This window comes from Trachurus trachurus (assembly GCF_905171665.1).
Source record: "Trachurus trachurus genome assembly, chromosome: 22".
Taxonomy (NCBI): domain Eukaryota; kingdom Metazoa; phylum Chordata; class Actinopteri; order Carangiformes; family Carangidae; genus Trachurus; species Trachurus trachurus.
The window spans coordinates 5,533,340-5,542,966 of NC_139907.1; the positions used below are offsets into that span (position 1 = coordinate 5,533,340).

General features: G+C 44.7%; 1 protein-coding gene across 1 annotated transcript; it reads left to right on the top strand.

Moving 5' to 3' along the window:
* Window positions 1-919: 919 nt before the first annotated feature.
* cdc25b (cell division cycle 25B) lies at window positions 920-9,187 on the top strand. Its single transcript, XM_083997723.1, has 15 exons — window positions 920-1,446; window positions 1,650-1,732; window positions 2,174-2,222; window positions 3,562-3,600; window positions 3,767-3,800; window positions 4,121-4,258; window positions 5,036-5,155; window positions 5,268-5,399; window positions 5,517-5,594; window positions 5,708-5,896; window positions 6,290-6,394; window positions 6,514-6,576; window positions 6,698-6,796; window positions 6,974-7,219; window positions 8,036-9,187. The coding sequence occupies exons 1-15, from the start codon at window positions 1,232-1,234 to the stop codon at window positions 8,174-8,176; spliced, it is 1,731 nt and encodes a 576-aa protein (XP_083853849.1). The 5' UTR covers window positions 920-1,231; the 3' UTR covers window positions 8,177-9,187.
* The last annotated feature ends 440 nt before the right edge of the window (window positions 9,188-9,627 follow it).

Genomic DNA, 9,627 nt, shown 5'->3' on the forward strand with positions numbered 1-9,627 from the left:
AGAAAACACTATTTGCGCTGGCCCCACTATGATGATCTAATGCTACAGTCATGACACACAATACTTTTTTTTTCTGCTTTAGACACTTTTACTTTTGATTTTCAGTGCAGGGCTTCTGTTTCTACAACATAAACAGTTACTTGAGCAAATGTGCTGACAACTTTATCCACCCATTTGTATCTGAATATTTCTATATTCACTGTAATTATTATTTTATTAATCTCTCTCTAGAAGCAATTTGAGATAAATTTACAAATAAACATGGTAAATATGCAGTTCATGTCCACATTTAAACACATCCTATATAGGCTACAAACTAAACTTACAAATATTGGGCAAACATGTCTAAACTAAAACTACATGTTGAAAAGCAGAGATCAAAAGTAAGAAGATGTAACAATTGAGTGATGAGTGGGACCTCAGCTTAGATACATTGTGTCTTTGTTTGTAGCTAGACTTGAACACAGGCTTGCAAGCACAGACCAGACATGTTGCATGTGAGGAGTGTTTTAATTAGAAAAAAAAGAAGCATTTTCCAAATGTTCTGCATCAGAAGCCTTTAATTGTTATTCTGCGAATTTGAAACCAAACCAAAATGGCTGAAAAAGAGGTTCATATTTCGTGCATTCGCTGGCGAGGGTTTCAGCCTTTCAGCCCACAGTGGAGGGGGTGAGAACAAAAGATATGTGAGAAGGGGAAAGATGAAAAATTTTAAAGGATTGTGTCACATCCTGCTTCTTCTTCTCCCTCATCCGGCGACGACACAGCAGCGAGCAGCAGGGGAGGGCAGCAGCGCGCCCTCTGATTGGTCGAGGGAATCGAGGCGGACGCTGATTGGCTGCCAGTTTGGCGCTGCAGCAAAAGTATTTTGAACATAAATACAAGCAGCTCCAGTGTCTTTTTCTCAGAAACCAGGGGCTGTCACAGAGGGAGTACGCTGCGCCGCTGCTCTCTGCCACAAACAACAACTATGTGGTTTTACTAACTTAGCAGGACTGAGCTAAAGTTTAACTCCCCACGGAGCCACCGAGTCACTTCCCAGACGGAGTTTCACGTCGCACGGTTCGGAAATGTCTTCTTAAAAAAAGAAATTGTTCCTCGCTAACTGGTTAGCTCCCTTGTTAGCTCGAAGTTTGGACCGTCTTGCTAACCAATTGGCACTGCCCGACCCGAAATTTAAACAAAAAGCAATAACCACCGCGGGATTTTACGCACATTGGACAACAAAAAGATGGAGCCCGTTCATGTTTTCGGCAGCGCCAGTCCCGGTAATGCCGCTGCAAAGAGGAGGCCCGACGGGATCCCCGGGCTTTCCTCCTTCACCCTGCCCGAGCTGAGCTCCAAGACCCCGCACTGCCGGGACCTGTTCTCCTCCGGACCCGCGGGTGTCCTGTCTCCCGTCACCAATTTGGCCCTGGACTTGAACAATTGGGGTGGACTCGGCAGGTATTATCATCATCTTTATTATTATAATTTATCACAGTTTTGCGTGTTGTTTCTTCTACCTGCTGCTGCCGTGTGCAACCCTATTGGTACCACACTTTGCATTTATCGCAGCCCTTAACCTAAACAAAACATGCAGAGTTTTGTGTTTTTAATGTTCATATACAAACAGTTTTTCCTCTTCTATGTCTTTTTTTCCCACACAGTCAATGTGATACCCCGAAAAGGAGAAAGCATGCCCCCCTCGAGAAGGTTCCCTCCTTTGCCTCTGACGTCTCATCTGATGCTGGTGAGTTTCCCTGCAAACCCATTGTCTGTGTTAATTGATGCCATTACAACCGCTGCCTGAGGGCCTGATGATCTGATCTCAGTAATGCACCTTAACGTGAAATGTGGTCATGAGATGACGAGAATTGTCAATGGTTGCTTTGTTAGATCGTTTTTTAAATGAAAATCTATTTTAGGTGCTGTTTTTATAACCTAATTATTAGTTAATAGAATATCTTTGTCTTTTGGGCTGTTGCTTGGACAAAGGAAGATACTATTCCTTTGCAGCCTTATTTATTTTCATGCACTTTAAATTAAAATTCAACTGTTTTAATCTACAAAATTCACCAGCTACATTTATTCTCCACTGGTAATCAGCTGGTTTGTGATGATGCGTGTGTCCCGTCCTGTGCTGAACCACTTGGTGCATGCATTGACCTATGACACAATTATCTTCCCTCAGGCCTTGGCATGGATCTCCCGAGTCCCATGGATGCTGATTTGGATGATGCGTAAGTTGCACTGTCCTCTTCATGTCTTCTCTAATCAATCAGCCTGTGAGCTGTACCCCCTCTACCCCCCACCCCACCCCCCACCTCTGCTGCCCCCTCCTCATGCACCCCCACCTCCACCGCCGCCCTGTGCTTGGCTTCAGCTGAGCCCAGCACCCATTTCTCATCTATAGGATTATTGTTTTACCGTTGGCTTTAAGATTGCAGCTTCACTCAGTTTTTTTTGCTAAGAAGATTAGCCATCAAGACACGCCGGCTTAACTTTCTTTGTGTTTTTTGAAGTAAAGTGAAAAGAACACGTCTGGAATTTAGCAGTTTTTTGACTATTTGTATTGGTTAGTTTTGTTAAACTAAGTTGTATCAGCTCCTACAGGCGAGACAAAATACAAACTGGCCACACCAGTTGTGCTCAGTATTTATCTTTATCAGTTTTGTCAGCACATCCTCAGCTGCCTAATCTTGGGTGGCCCTTCTCTTCTCTTAGCTCTCCGTTGGGTGAGTCCCTGCAGACATCTGCTGCGGCCTTCTGTGCGAGTTCCTTTACAGCAGCATTTGGTACTCCAAGATCTCATTCACCATTCACCTCCTTTTTACAGCTGTTTGGTTGCTAGGAGTTGTCCTAGCAGGCAGGTTGGGGGAGGACGTGACCCACGCTTGGTGTTTTAATGATAGCCCACCCCCTCTGGGTTTTGGCACACTCTTCCTATACACTGTTATTTCAATAGGAAAAAAGGGGGCAGGAGGTTTTTTTTTTTTTTTTTTTTTCAGCATCACGTCTATTGAAATGAGGGCACCCCCAGAGAACTGCCCCCCACCCCCACACCCCCACCCTCTTCTCGTCTGCATTGAATGGGACACGCTCCCCCCCCTCGGCAAACAAAGGGCCCTTGCAAGAAAAAGGGGTTGGCAGCGCCGGCTCTAGCAGGCATATGGTAGATTAGCTGATCTCTGCATCCCTTCCCCTGCCCCCCCCCCCCCCCCCCTCCTCTCCTGTCCTTGTGCTGCACACTGAGCCCTCCACTCGACTTACTTAGCATACAGGTGGGCATAACTCCAGTGCAGAGTCCACCTCTTACGTCCATGCATTCAGCCGACTTCCTCCCGTCCAACCGTTCCTCCTGGTTTCTCAATAGAGCCGCAGGTTTTTTTGTAGTTTCAAGGCGGCACAACGTCTCCACTGGCAATTAAAGCCTTTCAGCTCCGCGCTGCCGTGGGTTTTTTCATTACAAAGACATGATACTTTCCCTTTTTCTTTTGAATAACAGCGCTATCTTTTTAAAAATCTGTTGCATATTCACACAAATTTCCAACCAATTCTGAACTTTTTCTCATCTTCCAGTTACAGTTTTGGAAAGGACATTCACCAGTCGAGCCGAGAGTAAGTTGCTTCACCGTCAATACTCTAAAATCATTAACCGGTGTTTGGCCGTTATTGCCTCTCTACCTATTTGATCTTATTGCTCTCTAGGGAGGATTATACTACACAAACGTAACAGTTGATCTGATTTGTATTGATCGCTCCATCTCCTTTCTATCAATTACAGCAGGATGCCAATTCGAAGAATCAACTCATTGCCAGTAAGCAGATTTTCTTTTTTGTGTTTACAGCTCTGTGCTTTTTTTTAAATTGGTTTAGTCTCTGGCTAATGTTCAGTGCTGTCAGATGCTGCAAGATTGGGCCTGCTGTTTCTGTTCTAATTCAGTTTGAATTATAAAAAAGAAAGACTTTGCAAAAAGGGGAAAAAACTAAAAATTTCATGTAAAAACATTAAAACTTCTGCCTGATCTGGAAGAAAAGACCCCAAAGTCTTTAATTTAACAGTATGAATCATCACAGAAGTGCCTGTTTCTAGTTGCTGAACCTCTGCTGACTGTCTCCCTCTCCTCTCCCCCCTCAGCCCCAGCTCCTGGGTTTCAGTCCGTCTCTCAAGGGACAGGACGACTCCCACCGCTACGGAATATTCGGCCAACAACCCTCCCAGATGAACGCCGCCTCCTCCTCCTCTCAACAGGACAACAAAGAGAACATGCCAGAGGTGAGCGCTGCGCTTTCTTTGGTAGAACACAGAATGTTTAATTGGCTTTTTTCCTGGTTGGATACAGAAGCTTCAATACACGTTAATAATAAAGCATCATTTGACTTTTAAAATATTTGCTTAAAGGCCCCATGGCATGAAAAATGTGATTTTGGTTATTTTTTCGTGCTTGGGGAGGTCTCTGGGCCACATATATACTGTCCCATGCATCAAACTGGTCATAAACGGAGAAACACACACCGCCCATTTGTAGGAACATTCTATTTGAGACGAGCAGATAGCACTTCCTCCTTTCTGTGATGTCACACACAAGGTAACTCCGCCCACCGTGACCAGTTGTTATTTTTCAATTTCTATGAATGCAGCTTAGGTTTCAGTTACTTGCCTGTGATTGGCCCGACCACATGCCACTCTAAAACAGTCAGCCAATCAGAGGAGAGGTTCTCATTCTCTCTTCTGATTGGCCAAATGACCTGTGCCTGTTAGAACTCCAGAAAGAGGCAACAGAAAGGGGCAATATAGACGATGTTAAGCAGATCACAGGTACTCAAAACCAATGATACATCTTGTTAGGGATATCAGCAGGTAAATAAACCCAGAGAAAAGTGCACAGCATGGGGCCTTTAATTTATAGAATTTTGTCACTAACGGAACACAAATGTCTGCAGAAATATTGTGTTTGAGTAGCCAGTCAAGACAGCTAAGTGTTGGTAATGCTTTCTGAAACATGTTGAACATTAATTAATATAAAAAATGTTGCCTTTTTTCATTTCTAAGGAGGGCTTTGAATTCAAGAAACCAGCCATGCCGGTGGCGAAGTGTCGCGTACGCTCTTTCAACTGTGGACAATCAAAAGACGCGTTTGCCCGTCGCCCCAGCTCGGCCCCAGCCCTCATGGTACGTCACCCTCTGAATCAAGCCTGTCGTGGTGTGTGTGTGTGTGTGTGAACGTTAAGTCCTGGCTCTAGATGATTCAAACTCTTGTGTTTTTTTTGTTTTTTTCCTCCAGTTTTCCTCACCTCCTCCTATCCAGCATCTGGACTTCCACGACTCCAGCCCCATGTTCCTGAGGCGTTCCTCCCTCACCTCTAACGAAGACGACGACGACGGCTTCCTGGAGATCCTGGACGACAACATGGAGGTAAGGTCTCTCGTTACAAACTCTGAGTTCCTCCTCCACACTTCTTTTTTTATTAAAGAGCAAATGTCAGCACTGTTTCTAAATATTCATGCAACAACACCTCTCTGTCTTCTCCAGAACAACTGTGGGATGCCGATGGGGATGGCCAGCCTGCTCACCGCCCCGCTGGTGTCCGACACCACAGGAGAAGACTCGGTAAGTTCACCTACAAACAACAAAAGCTGAATCGTAGGAGCCGATAATGGACACTGCCGATATTTGATTGTATTCAACTCTATACTGACACATGCCGCCTCCTCCTCCTCCAGCCTGTGATTCGCTGTCGGCCTCGGAGCCTCTTCCGCTCCCCTTCCATGCCCAGCCCGGTGTCCCGTCCCTGTGCGAAGCGCCCCGACTGCCCCAGAGATGAAAACACGCCGGTCAGGGTGAAGAGACGGCGCAGCCTGGCAGGAACGCAGCCCACCACCCTCGAGCAAAACCCAGAGTCTCCACGGATGGTGAGTCTTCACTACTCTGCCTGATTTTATTGAATGAAACCGAGCTGAAGTTTGTTCAGAGGAAAGTTAATCCTGCCTGTAAACATCAGTACAGTTAACTGGAGCTCTTATCCTAACTATTGGCTCGAAACACTCTTCTAACAGAGGATGAACTGCTAGAGACAGAAAACTCTTGAAACTAAATGTAGATGTTAAAACAAATCAGCAGCTTTAAAAACCAGCCTCCACCGACCATCTGCTAACTCCCGAGTGAGAACAGAGAAATCGCTCCTGAAACAACCCCCGAGCCCCGGGGCCATTGTCCCCGGCTCCTCGTAGACGATATCGAATTACCTCATTTTCTCCTCGACTGCCTCCTGAAGTCTCTCCCTTCCTCCTCCTCGTCCTCCCCAGAGCTCCTCCGTGCTGCAGAGGTCCAAGTCCTTCTGTCAGACCGACATCGAGAAGCTGCTGGACAGTGAGGACGCATCCAACGAGCTGATAGGAGATTTCACCAAGGTGAGGAGGACTGCAGGAACTCACAGCCGTGTCTCTTTTATCTCTGCTGGATAAATACTGTGCAATGACCCATTTAATCTAATCTAACCTTTTTTTCTTTTCTTTTTTTTGTCTTCCAGCCGTTTGTGTTGCCGACAGTGGAGGGTAAACATCAAGACCTCAAGTACATTAACCCAGAAGTGGTGAGTAGAGACGCTCGGCTGCTCTTTTTTCTTTTTCTCTGACAACAAATTCTCAGTTTTTTCGTTTACTGCTGAAGTCGTACATCATTTTAAAGTGTGTTTTTTCGTCTGTGCTCTTCAGATGGTGGCAGCTCTGACCGACCAGTTCAACCATCTAGTTGAACGAGTCATTGTCATCGACTGCCGCTACCCCTACGAGTTTGAGGGAGGACACATCAAGGTGAGTTGACGTCTGCAAACATAAAAGAATCAGAGCCGCAACTAACACTTGAAGAATTTTATCAAGATTTATAGAATAGTTGAATAAACAGAAAATAAAAGCTCAAAACTACTGAAGTGATGCATCAAATATTTAGCGATGGGCTAACCTGTTTGGTGTGATTGGTTGTGGTCTCAGGGAGCTCTGAACCTGCACCAGGAGGAGCAGGTGGAGGACTTCCTCCTCAAGACCCCCATCGTCCCGTCCTGCCCGGACAAACGAGTCATCATCATCTTCCACTGCGAGTTCTCGTCGGAGCGCGGCCCCCGCATGTGCCGCTTCGTCCGGGAGCGAGACCGCGCCCTCAACGAATACCCCAAGCTCCACTACCCCGAGCTCTACATCCTCAAGGACGGATACAAAGAGTTCTTCCCTCACTTTCAGGTTAGTTGTCGACAAATCACAAGGTTCACTCAGTAGCTGCTCAGGAAACATACAGTCTATGGTGAAGTAATTGTTGGAGCAAACATTGATAAGGGTTAGGGTTAGGGCTCAGAGCTACGCTACGGAGGCTCATGGGATTTCTTGGTTTCCCTCTTCAAACTCATCAAATACACAATCCAACAACTCCAAAACGCTCTGGTGGACAAGTTGTAACCTGCACATTCACCACACTGTTGTGAATGTTTTAGAAGTTGTTTTAGAGGTAAATTCATGCAAAACCGCTGATGCGCGCTGCCTTCAGGGACAGTTTTTCAGCAAGCAGTCTCTGTATTTCCCTCTAAAACAACTCTGTCTGGTAACGTTGTGTTATTATCTCATAGCGTGGTGAATGTGCAGGTCACAACTTGTCCACCAGAGCGTTTTGGAGTTGTTGGATTGTGTATTTGATGAGTTTGATGAGGGAAACCAAGAAATCCCATAATGAGCCTCCGTAGCGTAGCTCTGAGCAGCTCACGGCTCTACTCCGCCGTTCTAAAACAGCTTGCACCGACAATTAAAGGTAACAAACCTACTGCTATGACTAATGGGCCAATTTGCCAAAATGTTGAACTATCCCTAGAGACTTAAGCTTGAACGTACATTTGAAGCTTTAAACTAGAGTGAGATTAATTTAAAAAAATAAAACAAAAAAAATTATCCTCTCCGAGCTTTAAAGTCATCTGGGTCTTTTAAAAATCAGAAAAGCTGCTAAGTGTCATTGAACAAAGCCCTCTTCAGCTCCTCAGTGCTCTAAACGTGTGTCTTCTTCCTGTGCAGTCACAATGTGAACCTCAGGCCTACCGGCGCATGCTCGACGAGGACTTCAAGGAGGACCTCAGGAAGTTTCGCCTCAAGAGTCGCACCTGGGCTGGGGAGCGCAGCAAGAGGCACATGTACAGCCTGCTGAAGAAGCTCTGAGCGCCTCCTCCACCTCGTCCTCCATAACTAAAACTGCCTCTGAAACACACTGCCTCCTCCCCCTCCTCCTCCTCCTCCCCCTCGGACAGACTGAGGCCTCGACCCCGACCCGATGAGGAACTAAGTTATTGGGATTACGCCAACAGAAAAAGGGATTTCCTGAAGTCCCCGAAAGTTTCATTTAAACTTATAGCAAAGTTAGTTATTTATGCAAATCTAAAGAGGGAAAGACCAGAAATGACGAACACGTCGCTGAGGCGCAGTCAACAGATTTGTTTCTGTGATCGTTTTAAAAACCACTCGGACCTACTGCCCCTTTTACCTTTTTGTCATTGCGCTGGCGTGAGCGAGCACAAATCACTGCCAGATTTCCAAACAGCCACCGAACCACGCCGCCAAGTCTGAAGTTTGTCTTTCAGTCTCCTCACTGGATTTTTTTTGTTTTCTTTTTTAATTTTTTTATTGTTATTTTTCATTTGTTTGTTGTTCCATCTTATTTAAGCACTTAATTTAAAAACCTGAATTGGTGAGGTGCTTTTTGTTTTTGATACGGCTTTTTATATTTCGTTTTAATGAATTTTTGTTGGTCCCCGTTCAGACAGTGATTTGTTGAAAGCATGCCTTTTTCTAGGCATCCCCCCGAAATGTAAATTGGATGTTTTAATGACAACTTGTAAAGGTGTAAAATGAATGCAGAGACATTTTTTATTTCTTGATCAGTTGCAATATTTGGGCTGTTCTTTTATTTTTTATTTTTAGAAGAAACCAAAGCAAACAAGCTACCTGTTAACTTTGCAGTGAGATTTTTTCTGATGCTGCAGGTCAGCAAGTGTGTGAGGATTTTTAATCTTGAGGAAAAACAACGTTTGTTTTGCTTTCAGTCCCTTAATGTTCAGAGATAAAAATGTCTTCCACTCTGCAGAGCTACACGATGTCAGTTTATAACGACTGGGGCGGGTTGAATATTTTGGTGCAGGCTCATGGGGGAGCTGCTGAAATAAAGATGCAAGTGCGTTCAAATGTACAGTATTGAAGTTTTTTGATTGTGAGAATGTAACTGTTGTGCTGTGAATGTTTTCTTGTGCAGGACTGAGTCTGTTCAGATACACCCAAGGTTTTTGTTGATGGTATAACTTTGTAGTTTTTACAAAAAGAAGTAAAGCTTCTCAACTGTCAACACAAACGTGTGTGAGCACTTTGCCTAAATAAAATACTAATTCAATATTGGCTAAATAACTTTTTAAAGGTGAAGCTTGTCTGGTCAAATAACTAACAAATTGAATTTTACGTTTTGAATTAAAGAGAATTATTCAGATTAGAAGCTCAGCCCTGTTTCTATCAGCAGCAACAAGTTTATAAATAGTAAAGTAAAACCTGGCAAAGTCTTATCTGAAACCTTGGAAACTCAGATAGTTGGTACAAAGTGTTGAGGTTTGACATCAGGCTCTAAA

Bases quoted from the DNA above. Each gene is read 5' to 3' on its own strand.
- cdc25b (XM_083997723.1), top strand. From the start codon at position 1,232: ATGGAGCCCGTTCATGTTTTCGGCAGCGCCAGTCCCGGTAATGCCGCT. The intron at 3,601-3,766 runs GTAAGTTGCTTC...TATCAATTACAG, and splicing joins ATTCACCAGTCGAGCCGAGA to CAGGATGCCAATTCGAAGAA. The intron at 4,259-5,035 runs GTGAGCGCTGCG...TTCATTTCTAAG, and splicing joins ACAAAGAGAACATGCCAGAG to GAGGGCTTTGAATTCAAGAA.